The sequence below is a fragment of the Chrysochloris asiatica genome, unplaced genomic scaffold (assembly GCF_000296735.1).
Source record: "Chrysochloris asiatica unplaced genomic scaffold, ChrAsi1.0 scaffold00030, whole genome shotgun sequence".
NCBI classification, from domain to species: domain Eukaryota; kingdom Metazoa; phylum Chordata; class Mammalia; order Afrosoricida; family Chrysochloridae; genus Chrysochloris; species Chrysochloris asiatica.
Window position 1 is genome coordinate 6,419,182 of NW_006408548.1, and position 24,737 is coordinate 6,443,918.

The 24,737-nt window shown below is 37.4% G+C and overlaps 1 protein-coding gene across 1 annotated transcript in view; it reads left to right on the forward strand.

Annotated features, from left to right (window-relative positions):
• Positions 1 to 24,737, forward strand: part of GADL1 (glutamate decarboxylase-like 1) — a 247,673-nt gene that overhangs the window by 9,311 nt on the left and 213,625 nt on the right. Inside the window, exons 2-8 of the mRNA XM_006851594.1 lie at positions 1,799 to 1,925; positions 5,223 to 5,313; positions 8,897 to 9,003; positions 9,671 to 9,786; positions 16,533 to 16,612; positions 16,735 to 16,789; positions 22,119 to 22,235. Of these exons, the coding sequence (XP_006851656.1) occupies positions 1,799 to 1,925; positions 5,223 to 5,313; positions 8,897 to 9,003; positions 9,671 to 9,786; positions 16,533 to 16,612; positions 16,735 to 16,789; positions 22,119 to 22,235 (693 nt within the window). The remainder of the gene's footprint in view (positions 1 to 1,798; positions 1,926 to 5,222; positions 5,314 to 8,896; positions 9,004 to 9,670; positions 9,787 to 16,532; positions 16,613 to 16,734; positions 16,790 to 22,118; positions 22,236 to 24,737) is intronic.

Below are 24,737 nucleotides of genomic sequence, written 5' to 3' on the forward strand. Positions count from 1 at the left end.
CCTTAAGGTTCGCAGCCCGATTTGTAACCACTACGCTACCAGAGCTCCTTAAGGTGATAAATGCTATGAGAAAAAGAAGAGTGAAGCAAATTGAGGGATTGATAGAGATGGGGTAATAGACAGGTTACAATTTTAAATTTGGAAGATAGGATTGCTATCACTGAGAATTTTGAGTAAAGCTGTGAAAGAAGTGAAGAAGTTGGCTATGAGAATTTAGGGATAGGACATTCCAGGCAAAGACCACAGCCTGTTCAAAAACCCTAAGGTGCAAGCATACTTGGTGTAATCAAGCAGAAGCAGGGAGGTCAGAGTGGGAGCAGCAGAGTTAGCGAGGAGAAAAGCAGTGCTGGAAGAGATGCAGAGGAAATGCTCTAGAGAACAGTTACAGGTTACTGAAAGGACTTCACCTTTAACTTTGAACAAGATGGAAAACACTTGGAGGTATTTGAACAGAGGAATGGCCATGGTTTAGAATTAAGAGGGTTACTCGGGTTGCTAAATTGGTAGCAGACTGCAAGGGAATAGGGGACAAGCATAGAGACTACTTAGGAAGCGATTTCTACATTCCTGCTTTAGGAATACTTATAAATTCTCTTCTTCAAACTCTGTGTTCAAGCTATACAATATTTACTTCATTCTTCAAAGGTACCAGGTTGTTATTGTTTTTAAGTGCTGTGGAGTTGGTTTTGATGTATACCGACCCTGTATAGGGTTTCTGAGACTTTAAATATTTTTCTTTTCTTCCTTTTTTTTTTAGTGGGGGGAGGAGCAGAAAGCCTCATCTTTCTCCCACTAAACAGTTGGTGGGCTTGAACCACTGACCATATGGTTCACAGACCAGTACTTATCCTATGTAGCCACCGTACTCCCTCAGATGTACCATTGTTGTTGTCGTTGTTGTTGTTGTGCTGTGGAGTTGGTTCTTATAGCAACCCTGTATAGGGTTTCTGAGGAGCGGCTGGTGATTTTGAACTGCTGACCTTGCAGTTCAAGCTGATCTTGCAGTCCAGAACTTATCTTACAATACCACATCAGGACTTCAACTTTTGTTATTTCTATTAACTTTGCATATACCACTCCTTGCATGACCCCATCCCCTAACTTTTGTTTGGTTACGTCTTTATTTTTCAACTTTTTATTGTGAATTGAGTGAAGGTTTACAGAGCAGAACATCACTTTTACATTCAACACATCATGCACAATGTTTCATCTTAATTAACAGTCCCCTTCATGTAACATCGCTTCTCCCATTTCCTCCCTGTGTTTCTTGATTCCACTCTTCTGTCTTTCCACCACTGTCTAGAATTTTGTCCTTAACTAAATGCCACCCTTTTGATCTCAGATAGTTAACCATTCTGTGCTGTGGGTACCTCACTAGTGCTATTTTGTTGTGTTTTTAGACTTTTTGTAGCAAGTTAGATGTCAGTTCCACCAGGCAATCATGTTTGACCTTCTAAATGGAAGATGTTGTTCTTGTTGTTAAATTCCATTAAGTCGGTTCTGACTCATAGCAGCCATGTATAGGGTCTCCAAGCAGCAACTGGTGGGTTTAAACTACTGACCTTATGGCTAGTAGTTCAGTGTTTATCCCGCAGCGCCATACCAGGAGTTCTTGTATAAAATGGAATCCCTGATATGTTACTCTCATAGTTCATCTCACGTTGAACTATGGCTTCACATTTAGTTTCCCGTCTTTCCCAATTGTCTGAAAGGTTTGTGAGGATAAGGTTCATAGTTCTAATGTTTTCTCAACACCTGACTTTAGTGGGTGCTCAACAAATTGTGCCTGAATCCCCAGGTTTGTGAATGGCAGCCTCCTGAAAAACTGAAACAACTTCTTGATTTGGAGATGAGAGATGCAGGAGAGCCACACCACAGGCTATTGGAACTCTGCCAGGATGTCATACGCTACAGTGTCAAAACTAGTAAGAGTTTTAATTTACTTCCTGGATCTGAGAAGTTCTTACGTTTTCTTAAGCATATATTGGTGGTGGTTGTATGCCAGCGAGTTAGTTCCAACTCACAGTCACCCTGTATAGGGTTTCCAAATCTGTAAATCCATATGGGAGCAGAAAGTTTCATCTTTCTCCAGCAAAGTGACTGGTAGATTGAAGCTGCTAACAAAACAACCACCACCTTGTGTTTGTTTAGCCGCTTCGCTCGTAATGTACTACGCTACCAGGTCTCCTTACCTCCTAAGAAGCAAAGGGTGCCCATGTTTCTGTGATGAAAATTCTGAATCATAAATAGTGATTCTGATGTTTTTACTATGACCAGTTTCATATCTAATCATGCACAGATGTGATGTCAAGGTCAAAGATAATTGATAGGAAAACTACTGGGCTTTTAATGGCTATGTTGCCATGTTAACTGTTACCTGTTTCTTGGCAATAATCACCTTACAATAATCATCAAGAGCAAACTTTATGACACTACTTATTGAGATGGCTGTTGTGTCTTACGTTGGTGTGTGTGTTGTCTTTTGATTTGATGAATTTGTCGAAGGATTTTAAACTTGATGCACACAATATGCACAGATGCAAAATGGTGTCTTAAGCTAAACAAAATTACATTTATTTCCAACATATAATTGTTGTTAAGTGTTGTCGAGTCAGTTCCGACTCGTAACAACCCTGTATAAGGTTTCCAAGAAGCAGCTAGTGAATTTGAACCACTGACCTTGTGGTTGAAATTGACCTTGCAGTCCAGTGATACATCCTACAGCACCACACCAGGACTCTGAGATATAGTGGTGGTGGTGGTGGTGGTGGTGGTGATAGTGGTTATGTGCCATGGAGTCGGTTCCAACTCATAGCCACCATGCATGGGGTTTCCAAGGCTGTAAAGCTTTACAGGAGCAGAAAGCCTCATCTTTCTCCTGCAGAACAGCTGGTAGTTTTGAACTGCTGACCTTGAGGTTAGCAGCCTGACTCATAACCACTATGCTACCAGAGCTCCAAGACACAGTAGTCCTCCTTTATTTGTGCTTTCACTTTCTGTGGTTTCAGTTATCTGGGGTCAACCATGATCCAAAATATTAAATGGAAATATTTTAGAAATAAACACCTCATAAGTTGGAAATCTTGTGCTGTTTTGAGTAGCGTTATAAAACCTCACTCCACCTTGCTCTCTTCCAATGTGGACATGAATCACTCTTTCCCCACAGCATGTCCAGGTTGTATACGTTACCTGCTTGTTAGTAACTTAGTTACCATCTCAGGTATCAGATTGACTATCTGTGGTATCGAAATACTTGTGCTCAAGGAACCATTATTTTACTTAATACTGTTCTCTTTTATTATCGGTTATTATTGTTAATATCATGCTGTGTCTAATGTATAAATTAAACTTAATCTTAGCTATGCACATATAGAAAAAGCATAGTATATAGATATACGATTCAGTACTATCCAATCCCCAGTTTCAGGCATCCACGGGGGGTCTTGGAACATATTCCTCACAGATAACAGGGGACTATTGTATTGAAACATTGTTGGCAATTAGCCTTAATTTATAAAATCTGGCAAGATCAAAAGTAAATCTTTAGGAAAGTCTAAGGAAAATGAATGCTGGGTAAGTTTTTCCTGTTATTGTTTCATAATGATGCCTACTGTGATCTTTGTAAATTCAGTAATGTGATCTCATTCTGTGGTGAAGTACTATTCCTACGTGACTGTTAATATCCTATACACCCAACGAACAGGTTTCAAAAGTGGGAGAATAACTTCCTAAAATATGTATTTCTCAGTGTGATGTAAAGGTAATCTAGTGTTTAAGACCATACAGGCATTATACTGTGTGAATTCTGACACTGAGCTAAATTTAGTGGAAAGAACATAATAAAATCCTAGCTAAAAATAATTGGATTATATTCCCTTGGGAGGGTTTGGTGTATGTATCAAAAACCCAGTTAGTATTTCAAAAGCAGAGATACATATCTTATTATTATAGTGTATGTCAGAAATGTAGAATGACATTTAATGCAGTAGATTTTTTAGTTTACTGGATATTTTCCATAATGTTACCATGGAAATCAATCATAAATTAACACAGGACTAAAAAAAAAAAGTCTTATTAAAATTACTTGTAGCAATGTCTAGTTTTGTTTGCCAGATCAGAGGAAGTTTTCCATTTTATTTGAAGAATCGTTTTCTTTTGAGATTTTTGTTTCTTTGTTGTGTTTTTTTTTTTTTTAATTGAACTCCTAACTTAAAGAGAGGGGGGATAAAAAACAAAACCCAAATGTTATAAATTGTGATGGTGGATCACTAACTAAAATGGTTCCCAAGAACTTAAATTTAAAAAAGACCTCCTGCTTCTTTGTTCTCCATCATGCTGAGCTTCCCATGATTGAGAATGTCAGTTAGCCTGGTGTTGGTGTGAATATTCACACTGTTTAAAGCCAAGAACCTCTATGAGACCTTTTGTATGAGGGAGAAAATAGAAGGCTGGAACTCAAAGTTGCTTGAGTCTTAAACTCAACTGCCTTTGAAATAAGTTGAATCAGAAAGTAGATGTAAGCTGCCTGATGAATCACATCTTACTCCATCTACCCAATGCCAGGCTCAGTAGTCTAATCTGAAAACTGAAAGGTCACTCACTAGCAGTAGCTTAAAATGAGTCCTTGTTGGTTAGTGAACTGTATTTGAACTTTGGGGAGTTAATATTGATATTTTCATAAGACAAAGGTAGAAGGCTGTGATGTAAATAAACAGTGTTCAAATAATCTCTCAAAGAATTTGGTTTGGGTCTAGGCTTTAGAAAAATGAAGCAAGAAAGCCAACAGGCATTAATGTGTGCTCAAGTTTTACTTAGAAATTTAGTTTCAACATTTTTTACTATATACATTATTTTTTTAACTGAAATATAATTTATCTTCAATAAAGTATACAAAGCTTAAGTGCTTATCTTGTTATTTTTACATCTCTCTACATATGTAACCAACCCCTTCTTAGATAGAGACATAGAACATTCCCAGAATTCCAAGGACTTCCTCAAGCCCCTTTTCAATAAAAAACTCCTTCCCAAAGTTACCCACAGATTTAACTGCTATCTCCATAGATCAACTGTACCAGATTTTGATTATTATATATGCTCTTTGGCATGTGGCTTCTTTCGCTATCTGAAAGATTCATTTGTGTTATTGCTGTATCAATAAGTTTTTTTTTTTTCATTTTCTTTTTTTATTGCTATGCAAGTGAATACTGTTTTAAAATTTACAGATCACCCAAGATTTTTCAACCAGTTGTATGCTGGACTTGATTACTACTCCTTGGTTGCTCGGTTTATGACAGAAGCATTAAACCCAAGTGTGTAAGTGCCATGCTGTTAAAAATTTACAGTAAACGTGGATTAAAAAGTTTTAAAAAGTAGATGAAATTTTATATCCTGATTTTCTATTAAGTGTTTTCATGTGTACAGTGTCATCCTCAATAATGAAAGAAGTCCAATGGTACTTAGCAGTGTCAATGAGCCATATGGTTTGTACAGTGGCACTGGGAGACAAGAAAACAGGTATTATTATTTCCATTCAACAGATGAGGAAATTGACTAAGCACCTTTTATATTCCTTTATGAAATGCCCTGTCTGTACTGAGTGCTAGTGGGACAGTATGAATAAGGCAAACCGTAACTTTGCCATCATGGAGTATATAATCTGATGAGAGAAAAGGAGATGTTAATGGAAATGTAAAAATCAAGCTCTCATATAAGTAAATGCACACTGCTGTAAACGTCAACGGAGCACTTTTTCTTAGTTGAGAATGCAGGGAAGACTTTCTCTAAGACAGTGGCAGCTGAGAGCTGAAGAATGAGTAGCATGACAGCATATAGAAAGGCTTTGTGGCAGGAACCCTCATGACATATAAACCAAACACCACTGTGGCTATAGCTAAGAGAGCTAAAGGGAATGTAATGAAGGATGAGGCTGGCTAGGTAACAGATATAGAAGGTCCGTTGTTCAAATCTAAGTACAAAGAAAAGCCATGGGAAGTTTCTAAACCATTGAGTGTCAGTTTCTAATTGAAAAGATCATTCTGACAAAATCAGAGAGAGTACATTGGAGGGAAACAATCAGGAGGGCATTACCTTAGTCACTTGAGAGATGATGGTAGCTTAGATTTGGATGAAATTAAGGAGTAAAGAGAGCGGGGAAATGTGATTAGAAGATAAACAGAGATGAGGACAAGAGGGAGGTTTCTAAGATGATGCCTGGCTTTCTCATGTTCATACCAAAGTTGATGGTCATGTCATACGTTGAGATAAGAAACACTGACAAAGAAGACAAGCAAGATCAAAAATTCACTTTTCAATTATAGTCATTTGAGTGATGTGGGGGTATCTGAAATCATGTATCAGCCAAGCTGAGAGCCATACTTAGAATTCTGCTATCTATGTGGAAGGTATCCATCTAGGAATGCTTACAGGCATAGTGAGTTAATCATTAGACAGCTATCTGAAAGGTCAGCAGTTCGAACTCAGCAGCTGCTCCATGGAAGAAGGATATCACAGTCTGCTTCCATAAAGATGCACAGCCTTGGAAACCCTATGGAACAGATCTACTCTGTCCTGTGGGGTTGTTACTCTGAGTTGGAATCAACTTGATGGCAGTGGGTTTGGGTGTGTACTGGCTAGTAGATGGCAGGTCAGTGGTTTTCAACTCAGTTGCGTCATGAAAATCAACTTGGGAACTAAAAAAAAATTTTAATGCTTGGTCTCCAAACCAGATAAGTTAAGTACGACTCATTATGGGTGTATTCCAGGCATTACTATATTTACAAAGTTCATCAAGTGATTTTAATGAGCACCCAGGATGGAAAACCACTGCCTGGGAGGCAGAATATACAGTGAGGTGAGAAGAGGGCTTAGACTATCCAACATTTAATGGTTAGGATGAAGAGAAGCAGCTTACAAGAAGAAAGAAGAAAGAGAAAATCAAGGAGCGTAGACTTGGAAGTCATAGGGGGAATATGTCTAAAAGTAGAATGAAATTCATGGGATCTATCATAATCTGTTGAGTAGTTAACTAAGAGAAGGACTGAAAAATGTCTATAAACATCACTGATGACAATAGCTGAAGAAGGTTTGGTAGAGTGCTGATATACAGCAATGTACAATGAGTCAAAGAGTAAGTGGTATATAAATCAGAAGAGACAGTATGCTTACAAAGCTCTATATATTGTAGCTTTTATAACTCCAATCTGCTTTTAAAATCTGAAATAAGTTTAATAACAATAATAAATTAAAAATTATTAAATGTCTTCATTTTAAAATCAATTTTATTTGAGATTTCTAAATCATATTTTATTTATCCTTATAATTTGTTTTCAGAACCAGAAATGAGCATGTACTGTTTTTACTATTTTATTAATCAGAAAAAAAAAAAAAAAAAAAAAAACCAACAAAACTATTGACTTAGAAAACTCAGGTGCGAGCTGAGTTTTCAGTCCCCTTGAAATATGGCATGAATAAGTTTATACTGCCTTCTCCTCCATCTTCTGCTTATTATCTAGTTTATACTTGGGCTAGGTTTCAAAAACAGCCTTAATTTTAACTTTTTTTTCTTATAAAAAGGGAATAATTAGCACATTTGTATTTGTAGGTACACATAAACTATATACTTCTTTTTTTTTTTTTTTCACACTCTTGGTATTTGAAATTGGCTTCATGCATGATTAAAAACAAGATCATTCTTGTTTATAGAATGACATAATGTCGGTAGAGGAGTTGGCACATAGTAGGGGCTTATTCTTTTCCTCGTTGCCAATGTGATTCCTCCAGAAGGTAAAATAATTGCATTGAATTCTGTAACTATAAATCTAAATGTGTCTGCTTAACTCATATCTAGAATGCACATTTATTCAAATACAATTTAAAGTAATCACCTAATTGAGAAGGAGATTACACATATTTAGTCACCCTCAACTTATCTGAAGAGAGATGACTCAAACATGTAAAACAAGGCGTGGTGACTGCTGTAGGCTGGATTCCCTGAGAAGCAGACTCTAGATTTTAGTGAGCAGGATGTTTAATAAGGAGTGCCCTTGAGACCAAAACTGGTGGATGAAAGGGAAGATAAGTGGAGGTAGGAGCCAAGCTGAGATGCAGGCTCAGTTACAGCCAGGACTGACCATATGGAGAGCCCTGGAGCTAGGATGACCTTCAAAGTGGTCCTAAGTTGAGTTCAAATGGCCAGGACTTTGTACTTCAGGCTCCATCAGTCTTCAGGTGTAGCCCCTTACAGGAAGGTGTGACATAGGAGGAGATGACTTGCTGTGACTGAGGTATTCCCTAAAGTGCTGACATGGAAAAACATTGACAACAACACTCCAGCTCCTGAAGCAACAAATCCTTTGTTGACAGGGAATTGGGGTGGTGCCTTTGGAGTGATGTCAGCCACATAATGAGAGGTCCTCACAGAGCTTTTCCTGTCTTTTCATACACAGGCAGTGGGATGGGGACGGCCCTGATTTTGGACTGGGTGCCTGAATGTAGAATAGTGAGAGCTGGCTGTTAACTTATTAATGTACTCTTGGCAATAACCTAATGAAACCTAGTTACTATGGTGATATTTTTTAAAAATCAGTATCCAAAGTACAGCTTAGAGAGTGAAATGGCCACTGCTCATGGCTAATACAAAAAATTTAGAAACACTACCTTTATCTTTCCCAATGAGATTTGAAGTTTTTTCCAAGTGGAGCCTGATGAAATAGCTTGTGTATCCCTAAAGTGTCAGTTACTGGCATTTGTCTGTCCTTGACTAGCATCATCACTGGTTGCCTAATTCTCTGTTTCAACCGTCAGAGAATTTAATAAAACTCTATGTGCATTTCTTGGGGCACCAAAGGGATGGTTTGACTCTAGCCATAGAAGTGAAGTGTTTTTTATATCTATCTAGTTATACGTATGAGGTGTCCCCAGTGTTTCTGTTAGTGGAAGAAGCGGTTCTGAAGAAAATGATTGAATTTATTGGCTGGAAAGAAGGGGATGGAATATTTAACCCAGGTAAGTACTCTTAGTAACTGCTGTCACCTTCCCATTACAATCATCTACAAAATAGCTTATTCATTTCCTATCTGAGGAATGAAAATTCCTTGTCGGTTTATATCTTACAAAAATGGATACTATTTGATAAGAGTCTTCTTGTGCTTTACTAGAGGGAGGTAATATTTCTACAAATGGTAAACAAATTGTCACACAAATGCAGTTTTATGCAATTGTGGATTTGTATCTAACAAAAAAAGTATATCTTGTGGGATTTGGGAAAGGCTATATTAAGTCCCTTAAGTTTTTTAAATCGATTTTACTTGAGAAGATTCCAAATCACATTTTATTTATCCTTGTCATCCTTTATTGGAGGAGGGGTTAGAATGAAAAAAATTAAATGGATGCTTGCATCCAGATAGGTCTCTTGGTTATAAATCCAGAGCTCGTAGCAGGAAATAGTTTGGAAAAGCCATAACATGAGAGAATAGATCAAAATCTCTTTTTGCTGAGAATAGGAATTGCTGGGATTGAAAATTAGGAAGTGTGTCAGTGGGACATTCAGAGTAATGGGAAGGGGCAAATCCAGATGACTTTCATAGTGTTTGTTGCACTGTACACTGTAGTTAGCAATTGTAGAACTGTAACTTCATGCTATAAATACAATATTTTCATTTTGTTTTTGCAGGTGGTTCAGTGTCCAATATGTATGCAATGAATTTAGCTAGATACAAATATTGCCCTGATATTAAGGAAAAGGGCCTGTCTGGGTTGCCAAGATTAGTCCTTTTCACATCTGCAGAGGTAAAATAAATAAATACATAAATAAATACATAAATAAATAATTGTTCTTAATATCCGATGTATATTTTCTGAAAATGAAATATTGAAGTGGACTTTTTTATTATAGGAACTCCTGATGTGATTTTAAATTCTTCATGTGTAACTAATATGTCTAAATATAACATAAGATCTCATTCAAAGAGAAAATTTGATGGGTTTGATACTGTAACAACTGGGTACTGAATTTTGCATATTACCTTTATTTAAATGTTATAGTCTATGACATTTTTCTTTGTGAAAAGAGAACATTTAATTTGAAAGTGATATCTCTTTCCACAAATCTCTACTTTGAGAGTATTTATTAGACCTTAGATGATTGCTACTGATCTAGACAATGTCTTCTACTCACATTCCCTTGTAAAATAGAGTGTATTGGGTAGCTAATATAAGCCTTTTATATATTCCTTTTCAAGGGGAAAAGGAGATAATCAGTAGCAATGAACATCACACACACACAAACTCAATTGAATGTGGCCACAATTCCTTTATCTCTCTTATTTTGCTCTCCACTAAGCAGGAGGTCAAAAAGTGGTTACGTACATTGACTTTGAGGTAGACTGCCTGGATTTAATTCCTGCATCTACCACTTACTGTCTGAGTGACCTTGGGTAAATAAACTTTTCTATTTCTCTGTTTCCTAATCCATAAAAGTAAATATATCATTTAACTCTTGCTAACCAACATGTTGGATTTCTGGTGTGGCGCTGTAGGATCAGCACTGGACTGTGAACCACAAGGTTCAAACCCACCAGCAGCATTTCCAAAACCTTATACAGGCTTACTATGGGTCAGAACCGATTTGACAGCATTTAACAACAAAAACAAATTACCCCTAAACTCAGCAGAATAGAACTATAACCATATATTATTGCTCACAATCTCAGGATAGGTGGGCAGTTTTGCTGCTCTAGGCTGGGCTGCCTTGTGTCTTCTGGCTGATGGCTTGGGCTGATGGCTAACCTGTGGTGGCTCAGCTGGGATGATGGCACTGATTTCTCTTTGCTTTATGTGTCTGCCAGTCTCCAGTCAGCCAGGCCAGTTGTGGTCTCATGGCAATGGTAGGGAGACAAATAGTTTGGAGACCTCTTGAGCCCTAGTTTCAGAACTAGCACGTTTTCACTTCTATTTTTCTTGAAAAAAATTGCACAAACTCTGAACCCAAAACCAAGATAAAGGAAAATAGACTCCACCTTTTGAGGGGAGTCGCTATAGATTCAGCCAGCAAAGAGCAGGGATATAGGGAGCACTGAGCAAGTAGAGCCATTAAAGCAACCCAGCTACCAGAGCAAACTTTGTGCTATTCTGATGTGTTGTGGTGAATAGTAAATGAGTTAACATAATATGGTGTCTGGCACACAGTAAATAGTCAGAATTCTAGCTGTATTTTACAATAGACAAATTCCAACACACTGAAAATAGATTCGAGGTTATCAGGGTCTAGGGAGAGATGGGGACAGGGAATAAGTGCTTAAAGGGTACAGCTTCTGTTTGAGGTGATGAAAAAGTTTTGGAAATAGTGATGGTGGTTGCTTATCATTGTAAATGTAAAAAATGTCACTTAATTGTATAACCATTGAAATGGTTCAAATGGTGATTTTTATGTTACTTGTATTTTACTGCATTTTTTTTTTTTTTAAAGTTAGTTAGTGGTACGAATCGGGCTGCTAACCTCAGGGTCAGCAGTTCGAAACTACCAGCTGTTCCGTGGGAGAAAGATGAGGCTTTCTGCTCTCATAAAGATTTACAGCCTCAGAAACCCTGTACAGGGTCGCTATGGGTCTCTATGACTCCATGACACTTAACAACAATAACAGTTGTTTGTAGAGGAGTCCTGGTGTGGCGTTGCAGGTTAATACGCTGGACTGCAAGGTCAGTTGAACCTCCAGGTTGGCAGTTCAAGCTTACCAGCCACTCCGGGAGAACCCTATATAAGTCATTATGAGGCAGAACCGACTGGAGTTAACAACAACATTTTCTGTAGGAGGAGAGAGAATAAGATAAGGTGATAAGCTGACAAGCTGGGTAGCTGGCCAGGCCTCAGTGTAATTTATGTGGAAGTTGATTATTCCTTCTCTGTGCTGTATGATTCCATTGGGCGTTTCTGCCCACTACACCATTGCTGCTTTCCCAGATCTCTTGCGATAAAAACCGTCAGCAGTAATTCTAGGTCTCTGTCAAGTACATGAGAAGACCCTAATCCAGAAGTTCTCCATTCTTCTCTGCTGAAATTTTGTGTGTCTGTTATCTATATATTTTAAGACCAAACATTGCCTTTTTATTGCAAAAGGACAAACTATGCACTGAGAGTCCAGCAGTAAAGGCAGTAAAAGAAGGTCTGTCCAGCCTCTTTGTGTCACTTGGCCTTTAGCTTCCGTTAGTTCAGTGCTAAGTGCAAAGTTGAAATTGACATTGAATGCTGGCTCGCCCGTGGGAGAAATTGTCTGGTGGGAGATTTATACATAGCATTCAGAGACCCCTCTTCATGAGATGATCTTTCTATATAGCAAGAGAAGAGTTAGCTAATTTGGACAGTTTGGGAAAATAGTTATTATAGAATAAGATTCTGACCCTGGATATGTCAGTTGGAAAGACCTCTTTGGATCAGAAATCCAAGTCTTTTCTATGTTTGGATTTCTATTTCCAGGCCTGAGAAAGCTGGTTTAATTAGGCTCCTGATGTCAGCTCTATGTTTTCACATTTACCTCTTTTCATTCCTTATTGTGTTTAAAAGTTGCTGGAGTTCTCATCTGGAATAATTTCTCTGAAAGAAGGGAAATTACCCTAGAATCATCTAGAATAAAGACTATGCCTGGGAAAAACCATAATACAGGCACACCCAGAGATATGGCAGGTTTGGTTCCAGACAGCTGCAATAAAGTAAGCCACATAAATGATTTGATTTTCCAGTACATGGACAAGTTATGTTTGCACTATACTTTAGCCTATTAAATGTGCAGTAACATGAAAAAGCTTTGGATTCTTTTGAGGATTACCAACACAGAGACACAAGGTGAGCACATGCTATTGAAAATTGGTGATGATAGACTTGCTTGATGCAGTATTGCCACAAATCTTCAGTTGGTTACAAAAGAAAGAAATTATCTGTGCAGTGCAATAAACTGAAGCACAGAGCAATGAAGCACACCTATACAGGTGTGACTGGATACACTGGGAGTAAAAAGAAAATGAACCCTCATACGGTTGTGAAACCAGAACTAAGTGAATTTTTCATTTGAATCTTCAGTAGGAATATATATGCAAGAACCTTGGCTAGTCTGCCATTAAAGATGAAGCTTAAAAAAATTAAAAACAAGAATTTGATATGAATTCTGTCATTTTGAGACTACTTTACACTTCCAGCAGTTCTTTGACTATAGCCTCTGAGGTTTTCTGATTCTTCCTGTTCTGGGACTCCAATCACCCATAGGTTATTCCTCTTCATATTGTCTCACGTGAATCTTAGACTTTCTTCGTATTTTTTCATTCTTTTTTCTACTTGCTCTCTTCTATTTTAGCAGTAGCGATAGATTTGTCTTCCAGCTTGCTGATTCTTGCTTTCATGCCTTCACTTCTACTCCTTTGCCCTTTCAGTGTATTGTCCATTTCTGGTATTTTCTTGTTAATCATCTGAACCTCTTATTGCAGGTTTTGAATTGTTTCCAATGCTATTTGTATTTTATTTGATTGTTCCTGTAGCACTTTTCTGACTTCTTCCCTATTTTTCTCAACTTTCTATGGAACATTTGGATGCACTTCAATATCATTCTCCTGAATTCCTGATCTGGCCATTCCAAAGCCTGCACTCCTTCCAATGAAAATGCTAGGGCTACCTCCAGCTCATTTGTTTCAACTACTCTGTCTTATTTCTGGGCATGAGCATTATTTTCCTGTATTGTTTTATAAGATGGTCTTAATTTTCCAGTTTTTATGCTACCCCAGATAACTCATGCCCATTTTCCACCATCAAATGTAGAACATTTATTCCTACAACTGAAGGTGTTCTGAGTTTGGATATAATTCACCTCTTGATGACAGAGACACTAGAGTGCCCACTTGTCCAAGGTTGTCTCTACATTGCTAAATGAGAATCAAAGACAAAAGACATTTGGAAGAAAGTAAGAAAATGACCTTCTGGGACTTTAATTAGCACTTGGAAGTGGAGAAATCCTAGGTTTCTAATGTTTCTGAGCTATTCAAATAACTTTTTAAAATCAATATAAAATAGTGATCATTGTCTGCTGCTGAAAACTGAAGATGAAAAAGAAACTTTCTTTCCAGGCTGGTGATCAATTGGCCTTACTCTTTAGCAGGGCCAGGACTAGTATGATGTGAGTGCCATCTAGGGTGCAAGTTTCAGGGTCATGTCTTCATATGTTTTGCTCCCTAGGCACCTCATCTTGGTATGGTCCTCCTCTCTGGGTGTGAACTGCCCAGTGCTTAGATGTTTTTGTGGGCATTCTCAATAAGCAGGCAAGTGTTTTTTGCAGTGTTGTGCAGAATCTGTTTACCTGAGTTCTGGTTTCTTCAGAAATTGAGCCAATTATGTGCTCTTAGAAACATCCCTTATACACCCTTCTCTTTACACCCTAATACAAAGCGTGTATAAACCCTTTCGTCCTTTCCAACTATAGCTAAATGCTATCACCAAACTAGTCCGCTTAAGAAGTCCAAGTTCAGAGCACATTCTAAATCCAGCAGAAAGACTGGTTCATTGAAAAATCCAAGGTTATATAAAAAAAATCCTTGCTGGAATCAAAAAGTAAAATGTCACCTCAATGCCGCCTTTCAGTAGGCACTTGCTGTTTATCTCTATAGAAATGAATACCTGCTGAAATTTTTGCATCTTCTGTAGACATTTCAAACCTACAGGGAACTTGGGTCTAAGAATGACTGACTTTTATTTTGCCAGTGATGGGAATAGTCACCGTTTCTTTCTAAATGCGGTTGTTACTTCTGAACTCCAGCCTTCTAGGTTTTTCCTTTTCTTGAAACTACTCAGCATGTCTGATGCATCACTCTCTTTCTCTTTTTCTTCCTTCCAGGGATCTTTGCCTTTTCTCTTGCTTTCAGATGTTTAGACTTCAGTTTTACAGACTTTTATATCTGTCCCCATCCACCAGAGATTGACTTTAAACTGTGTTTTGCCCTGGGGTACTTAAAGATCGCTGCACTGAAACTATTCTGATGACAAGTCTTTTATTCAGTAGATCCATTGGTAGGGGGAGATTCTGCTATTTTTTCAGGGGGCAGGACTCTGTGATTCTCCTTTTAGGTAAATGCCAGTGGGGGTAAGCTAGTATTTATCATTATGAAATCAATAGCTGTTAGGTTGCCAGAGCTCAATATATGGTGACAAATAATTCACCTCAGCTGTGTCACCTTGGTTATGCTAGGCATGATACCTCAAACCAACACAGGCTCATGTAGCAAGTGAAGAATTAATTACATTTTCATGTACATTATTACTCTTCAATATTTATACGTACTTGTAACAACCTGGAATGATTTCATCCTACAGGCATTTTGGATGTGTCTTATTTGATATTTGGAAATCAGTTATTTAGGGTGGTTTTATTCTTCTTGATGGTGTTACTTTTGCATTTATTTTTATAGAATTAAAAAAAAAAATAACTCCCAATATAACCCTCTTGACAAAAGAAGAAAAAAAATTGCTGCATTTGAGAAAATTTATCAAGTTAAGTGTGAAGGCATGACTACTCTTAATATATTCATACCTACAAATTAAATCACTGAGGTTTTTGGGTACAATAATGTCCTTTAACACCTTCATTTTTCTGGCATGAAAAAGAATTAATTGACCACCTGTCCACAGTAATGTATCAAGAACAGCATCTCCAGTGTTTGAATACTAATTATTTTTTAGGCTTTATGTAGTGGGGGCAGAGAAAGACCCAACAATCTAAATCATACACTACAATTTGCTAAGAAGAAATAGACCAGACCTAATTCCAGAACCATCGATTAGCCTCACTCATACCATGGCTAAGTATGTCTATAAATTTATTATTACTTATGTTATTTATTATTTTAGCCACATTCCTGTGTGCCTAATTTTAGCCTTGCATTCAATATTAAATAACATTGGTCAAACATTTGATCAGCATTTCCTTTTTGCTCTCAAAATAATTAAATTCTTCTCCAATCTTTAACTGCAATCCTTGAGACAGAGGCTCTTGCTGTCTCCTTAGAGAGTTTTGAGTCAACACTGGATTAGATTGTAAGTTTCCATTAATATTGTCTTATTGATATCATAAAGAGAAACTTTTCTTTTCTCAATGTTGTGAAGAAAAACAGGCTTCTAACCAAGTTTGTTCTATGTGCCAGACACTATGCTAGACCATTTACATATGTTAGCCTACTTAATTCTTAACAAGTTAATGGAGAGGGCATTATTGTCATGCCCACTGTATAGATTAGCAAACTGAGCCTTGGTGACTACATATTATTCGCTCAAGGTTCAAGAACTGTCATAGCTAGAATTTGGAGCTAAATCCTGGTTTCTGACCCCAAAGTCAATGTTTTCAACCACTATATAAGGACTGAATTAAATTACTGTTTTCTTTTATACAAAATGTTCCAAAGATTATGCTCAAACATGATGATTTACATCCATTTAGAAAATAGCAGTACCTTTTTTTTGTTATAGATTCATGTCCCTGCCTTCCCTTTTGCTCCTTTTAATTCAGTGTCATTATTCCATGAAGAAGGCAGCCTCCTTTCTTGGGATTGGTACTGAGAATGTTTGCTTTGTGGAAACAGATGGAAGGTAATGTGGTTAGGATTCGGAAGCTTGGTGGGTGGAGGGAGCAATTCGTATTCTCTTTAAAAAGTTGTAGCATTCTCTGTTAATGTCTAAACATAACTGAACTTCTCAAATCTACTCCTTAGAGGTAAAATGATACCTGAGGAACTGGAGAAGCAAGTCTGGCAAGCCAGAAAAGAGGTGAGAGGGGAGAAAAGGACAGAGAGGCAGAGGAAATGTATATGTGTGTCTGGATATGAGACAGAGACAATGAATGACTGGGAAAGAATGCCAAACCCATTTCTATGTGTGGGAGAGACAGCATGGTGAAGTTAAAATAGGGAAACTCATATACAGATGTTCTATCTGCAGGTGCATGGCTCTCCATGTTCTGTGGAGCTTCTCTGATGTTCTCATTCCCAGATGGCCAGAGCCTATTAAAGCACTGGCATCACCATATTCAGAATCCTTGTCTCGAATTGGCCTTAAGGATGAACCCAGCCTCTCCAGCATCTGATCTCCTCCTCAATTCCTGACTCTCAGTAGTCTACTGGCCAAACCAAGCCTCTGGGTGGCATTCAGCAGGATTCCTGATTTCTGATTTCTTGATCAACCTATCCTGTTAGGTTGCTCCCAGCCCAAAGTCTATCTATTGACATCACCCCATAGTAGTACTTCAGCTCTAACAGAATATCCTCTCTTTCTTAGCTGCTAGTTAAAGTTAACATGCCTCTCATATAGGAAGGCATGTATTGAACCTAGTCATCTGCCGCGTGCAGCCATGTCTTTAGGCTCCAGTTGTTTTGCTTCGTGGTGAGCACATCTGGACCCAAACCTGCTGGATCAAGCGAACCAAGTTGACTGCTTCCCCCAATCCTACCACAGCTCCTGCTACTAGTGGAGATTCAGACTATTCTCCAGGAACTTTCCAGTGTTGACGTCAAGTCAGTTCTGACCCATAGCAACCCTGTATAAGGTTTCTGAGGAGCAGCTGGTGAACTTGAACTGCCCACCTTGCAGTTCAAACCGACCTTGCAGTCCATCACATTAACCCACAGCTCAACACCAGGACTCCAGTAGGTAGCAACAAAGTCAGGTGAGACAGCTGAAAAATGAAAAGCCCAGCTTCTGAGCTGGTATGTAAGTAAATCTCTGCTCATCTGATTTCACACTAAAACCTGCCTAAATTGTTTTGCTTTTATGTTCTAATTCAATTGCTATACTTTCTTTCTTTAAAAAAAAAAAAAAAAGTATAAAAATTACCTTGTCTAGGAGCATGCTTCAAATTCCATACTTAAAATTTATTCCATTATTGTATATGTATTGATTTCAGATGTATATTCTTACATCCACATTTACCTCTTTCTGTCTCAAAAGTCATTCCACTGATGAGTAGACTGATAATTGTCTAATGACGTAGACTATCACAATATATCTGAAACTTGGGTAAAGACCTACATTGCAATCTATGCAGAGTTTGTTCTGGTGTGGACCAAAGATACAGGGGGTTTTGTTGTTGTTGTTTGCAGTTTTATTTTAATTTTTTAAATAGAGGTTCCTATTAGAAAAAAATTTCATTGTGTCTTCAGTGCTTTTTGACCAGGAAAAAATCGATTGCATTTTTCTGCTTTTATCCATCCCTTCCTCTGTTCCTTCCTCCCTCCCTCCCTTTCTTTCTTTGTCTCTCTCTTACAAAACTTTTAAACTTCTCATTATGCAAAGTTTAAAATATATACTAAACTAGAAAGAATGGTATAAATGAGTCCACTTATAAACTTTAATCATCATCTGTTTCAAATCTTTTTCTTTTACATCCCCTATCCCTTTCTATTGCCACTGGATTACTTTGCAGCAGATCTCAGACATTATGAAAGATTGCTGTTGTTAAGGGCCATTGAGTCCGTTTCAACTCATACTGACCCAGTATAGGGTTTCCAAGGAGCAGCTGGTGGGTTTGAACCACATACCTTGCAGTTCATACTGACCTTGTGGTCCTGAGTTATTCTACAGTGCCATACTAGGAAGACCTCTTAAAAACACACAGTCCCATGTAATTTCTTAACGCCAGCAAATTATCAGATATTCCATCTACATTAAAATGTCCCCAATTGCGTATCTTGTCATTTATTTATTTAAATTGTTGGTTTGTTTGAATTAGGATTCAAGCATAATCCACAGATAGCATTTAATTGATAATTCGCTTGAATCTATAGCTACCCCTCCTCTTTTTTCTCTCCTTCCATTGATATGTTGAATAAACCAATTTTGTTGGCCAAGAGTGTTTTTCACTTTATGGATTCTATAGGTTACCCCATGAATTTCAAAATCTAAGAGCTTTCTTTTCTTCCTACAGTCTGTTCTCTATATTTCCTATAATTAGGCAGTTAGATCTTGAAGCTCAGTGAAATTCAAGTTAGATCTTAAATTTCTTTTTACCAAGAATAATCATTTGTTGGTATTGTTAAGTGCTGTCGAGTCAGTTCTGACACATAGCGACCCTGTTTAGGGTTTCTGACGAGCAACAGGAACTGCTGAACCCCTGATCTTTAGTTTGCAGTCCATTAACTTTTAAAGACTTAACCCTCGAAAACCCTATATAATGTCCCTATGAGCCAGAATGGACTTGACCGCACACAGCAGAAGCAGCAGCAGTCTCTCCTCTCATGGCTTTGGCTCCCACTGATGATCACTGGGTAGGCCCATTATTTTATCAGCTGATCTAACATCTTCTCTTTTTCCTTCATTTATTGATTAGCTTGCTTCTATAAAAAAGAAAGTTACTTCATTCCTAGTAGGTTTTCCTAACAGGAAACCATTTTCCTGGACAAGGCAGGAGAAGTGCTTTATTGTTTTTGCTATTTACCAGTTGTCAGAATATGAATTGGTTGCCTAGCATTCTCCAAAGATAGTCCAAACTTTTTTTTTTTTTTAAGTATCATTAAGAACTTGTGTTTCTTGTATATTTGATGTGCCTCATTCAATTGCAGTCATTATTATTTTTACTGCTTGAACACTTTGGTTTGTTTTGACAATGAAATTACATGAAACTGATATGATTCTAAAGTTGAGAACTTGAAAAAAAAATTTTTTTTTAAAGATAAACTTGCTTTAAACACATTTAAAAGTAGGTCAGTGGGGTTAGAGTTAGTCACTGTTTTCTCTGAAGTTAGTCAAACTTGATGCTGTATTCACCAAGGACAAACCTTGCCTTCATCCTTAGATAATAATACAAGACAACTAGTTTCTTTTTCTCAGTAGCCTCAGGCAGACTTGTTTTGTTTCAAGACTTGAAGTTGTATTGTTTATACAAGGAAGAGTACATTAACTATTTTGCTGCTGGGATTCAATTCCCTGGTCCATCACAACCCATTAAAAAACTGGTGAGCAATGACCTTACTCAGTGCCATTACAGAAATGGTGAAAACCACAGAAGCATTAGCTATTCTAAAGTGCTTATTAAAAGCAAAAATGAGTATAACTCCAGAGTTCTTGGAGATAGTTTTTTATATGTTGAGTCTTTGAGGTGACAAACTTTCTTAGGGAATACAGCTTATCTGTAGGATGCAATCAATATTGTTTCCTCTGATTTTTCTCATTAGCAGCATGAGATATGGGGAAGGAAAAAAAAAAATGTATATATATACATGGAAGGTTAAATCCAGATTACAAAAGTTTAGTTTCTGAGCCTGATATTTATAGCTAGAATTGTGGAAAAGGTAAATAAAACTCATTAATAGGCTATAACAGTTTGCACAGGTATTTTCTCACCACTGTCAGCATGTCACATAGTTTATGAGGAAAAGCCCAACCATTAAAGACACCTTAAATGGTTTTAGTAAATTACTTTTTCTATTACTTTCATGATTGATGTAAATCTGGTTTCATTTTCATGTAGGTCACTGGACCTGATAATGACAATCTGTTGGTAGTTGAATACAGGGAAGAATCTCTAAGCCTTATAGTGCCCCAGGGACTCTATCACCTACTGGTCTGACTCTGTGAGGTTTGGGTAGACTGGATTTCATTTGTTAAGACTGTGTGTCAAAAGGATAAATGGATTCATATGCATGATTCACTCTGTGTTTCACTTTAGAGAGTGGACAAGTGGCTTTGCTCTGTCCCACTACCCATTAAGAAACAATAGCTATCAAAGGTCCGTTAAAGTAGAATGAGTCTGACTCAAATGCATCTATCAAGTCAGTTCCAGTTCAAAGCAACCCAACGTGTGTCAAAGTAGAACTGTGCTCCATAGGCTTTTCGATGGCTGGTACCTCTGGATAGACTGGTACCTTGGAACTTTTGGTTAGAATTTGAGTGCCTTAACCATTAGCACCACACAGATTCTCTTTCTTTTACCTCATTGGAATAAACTACCTGAATTGAGTACCTGGTTTGGTTGGCTGTGATTATCTCACATCCCCATGTATGTTCCACATTCTTCTTTTGTCCCCCCATTTCTCAATGGCACTTGCTCTCTCCACCACCAGTGTGGAGGAAGAATCACAGTAGGAGTGATGCAAGCTCTCTAGCACATTCCAATAGATTTCTCCATTGTTGCAATCATTTTGGAGAGTGTACACCAATCAGCTTACGTTATCCCCTACAATGCCAAATTTGTACTTCATTGTACTTACTTTATATACTTTATCTCACAGAACAGTGATTTTATAAGGTAAGCCATAGACTGAGAACCACAGGTCAGTGGTTCGATCTGACCAGCTACTCTGAGGGAGAAAGATGAGACTTTCTCTTTCTGCAAAAGATTTAGTTTTGGAAATCCTATACAGGGTCCTTATAAGTCAAAACCCAATAGAGGGTACTTAACAACACAGTGTATTTACTTTGTGAGGCAATAAGTAAACAGGCCTACATAGTTCACCCCCAGAGGTGCCTGTTTGTCTTTCAGTTGTGCTCCTTTTTCATTTTGGAGAGCGGTTACACTGTAGATATTGTGGATGATCCAATGCATATATCCAAGAAGAAGTTATAAATCATATAGAATGTCAGTTGACCATTGCATTAGCAGCTATTCACTTTCCAGCTGAGCCATTGATGCAGTAGAAATTACTACAGAAAGACAATGAGAGTAAAATTAGTGAGGATGCAAAAAGATTTTGAACAAACGATTACTCTTATTGTACCATATTCTCAATTTCCTCAACTTACTTCAAATTACTAGAGTCCACTTGGTGGAGAAATTTAAAAATATCCATTGGATTAATGGCTTATCTCCATATAAATCAAATGAATAGCTGGGTGTATATCTATGTTTATCAAACATACTGTGGTGGTGGTAGTGGTTATGTGCTGCCAAGCGGTTCCCACTCATAGCACCCTGTATTTGGTTTCCAAGACTGAAATTTTTAATGGGAGCAGGAAGCCTCACCTTTCTCCTGCAGAGCCACTGGTAGATTTGACCTTTCAGTTAGCATCTCAGTGTGTAATCCACTGTGCTACTAGGGCTCCTTACTGCATGACACATTTAATGGTGACAGTGATAATTCTCTTTCTGTGTGGATCATTTTCACAGGGGGCAGCGCCATTTCTTGTGTGTGCCACGTCTGGTACAACTGTGTTGGGAGCCTTCGATCCTCTTGATGAAATAGCCGAAATCTGTGAGAGGCAAGGTCTCTGGCTTCATGTGGATGTAAGTTCACACATTTAACTTTACAGTGTTTTTGCATCTTTGGTGGAACAGTCTCTATTAGATATGAGCTGCTTTTATTTATATTTGTGTCTGACTTGGGGAGCTAAACATGTCCTTTCCTATAAGGTGCAAAGGAGATTCAAAGACTTGATGTAACTCTTGTTCTAGTTTTCTGGATTCCATTTTATTTCCTCCTCCAAAGAATCATCTGCTTTGGTCTTGAAAGTACTGCTGGTGAAGTGACATGGTATAGGGAACACATTTTGAATTATGGATGCAACAGATTTTGATTCTTGATTCTGAATTGCTTCCTCCTCATTGTGACCCCAACTTCATTCTCCTCATTTATAAAGAAGGAGATGGCTGATGTGGTCTATAAAGTTTCTTCTAAAATTGTGATTCCAATCTGTTAGAAAATGTAAAAAGCTGCATTACACAGTTACCTGCCATAATTAAAGTAGATTTATCTGGAGCTATTATAGATAATTATTTGAGAGAGATTCTTTGTAATTTTCTATCATGAGGATTGTTTTTATCTTTTTTCTAATTAATTTTGTAAGTTCTAAGGTTCTACGTAATAATATATTTTTTTAATTATAGGTAACTCTGAAAATTTTACTGATCAAGGGTTAATAAGTTTAATTCAGCCACTTATAAGCACCTGTTGAGTGTTGTGGCTTTCTTTTTGTGTGTGTTTGAAACCAGGAGCTAATTAGTTTGATTCTACCCAAGAGAAGGGACTGTTGAACACACTAATGAGACTTGAGGGAACTTTACTCAGGCAATGGAATAGTGCAGATCTTCCTTATCAGAAGAAGAAAGGCTAATATTTTTATTTGCTAAACTGAACATTTGGAGGATATCCCAACATGTAGTTTTATAGTTTGTATGAATTCATGTTCTCAAAGTGAAGTTTTATGATATGATATGGAGAGTATTTTGAAACAACTCAAGATATTCACTATATTTATTCTAATATTTGGTACAAAGCAGCTAGATTTATAAACTCTTGTTAGCATGCCAATGGCAATACTTCAAGTGAATTATTTGTGACTTCTCTAAATGGGACTATAGCATTTGTATCTGCTCTCATTTCAACCTACATGTTATTGATTTTTTTGACTTAGAAGCATAACAATAAATTATGTCCTAAAAGATAATATGATATGAGTAGATTTAGAACTGGAAGTAAGGGGGGAAATCAAATACATCAACAACTGTGCTTAAATATTCAGCTCTCATAAAAGAAACATCAAATATGGATTACATAGTTTTATGTAAAACAGAGTAACTACAGTAATATCTAAATTGGGAATGATAGTAAGAGATTTATGGGCCTTAGAGAGAACTGTGATTCATAAGTATGAATGAAAAGCTTTCTAGGTTCTATGAAAATTGAAGGTGGAATTTTTGAAGGAAGCACTTTTATAAGGAAATTGTTAATCCACACCAAATTATCTGATTTGCACAAAGCAAGGATCTAATATGTTGATGTCTTTTTATTTTTTCTTAGTGGTACATTAAAGATAGTGTCTTAAATTTTATTAATTACAATGCATTCTTAAAACAACTGAAAGGGAAAAGACTTTAGTTTTTTAGAATCTTTTGTCTTCAAAGCCTTTCTTCCTCTGTGAGAACAAATGTTGCCTCCTCTGCCTTACTAGAGGCTGTCATGTTAGGTCCAGTTCTTCTTGAGGCAGAGGCTGTAAATGCTACAAATGTTTATATGCCTAATCCAGCTTCCTAAAGTCTCATGTTTACTCTTCATTCCATGTCCCAAGGGAGGTAGTAAACAGCATATTAAGGAAGCATTCACTCTCAAGGTTGTGCAAGGGTAAAGTCAATACTTGTCAATTCTAAGAGCGTGAGTGCCTCCTAAAATTTTGCAAGCTGGGCTGGGACCTTGCAGCCCAGCTTGGGATAGTTGTTTTAAAATGCAATATAGGACCACAAAGTAGCATGTGTTGTAATTTCTCTTAATGCACACCAGTGGACCCAGCTTTAGTGATCATCTGAGGAGGGTAGAGATGTCCTATTTCTTTCATCTTCCATATCCATGGTACATGCAATCTTGGCTTGTCTTTCTTTACAGTAATAAGATCTACTAACTTTTAAAATTCTGTGACCAAAGATAACCCTTGTTTACATCCTAGGCAGCTCCTAACTTCATCTCCTGCTAGTAGCATTTCGTTTATTCCTTACTTCTTTAGGTTGCACTCTACTATTTACCAAATGGTTCCCTTTCCTAAGTTATGATGTTATTAAAATAGGCTTTGTATCCCAGATATTGTTTTTGTTACCTGTGAGATGTCAAACAATTTATCTACTGCTCCTAAACTTAAGTTTCTCTATAAAATGGAAGCGGTAATAACCCCATTCTCTATGGGATGTTATGAGGTGTAAATAATCTTGAAGAACATTAAACATAGCTCAAGGTAATCCCCTTGTATTTCTTTCACTGCATTCACTCTTCATTGCCCTAGAAAGAGAACTTAGAAGTCT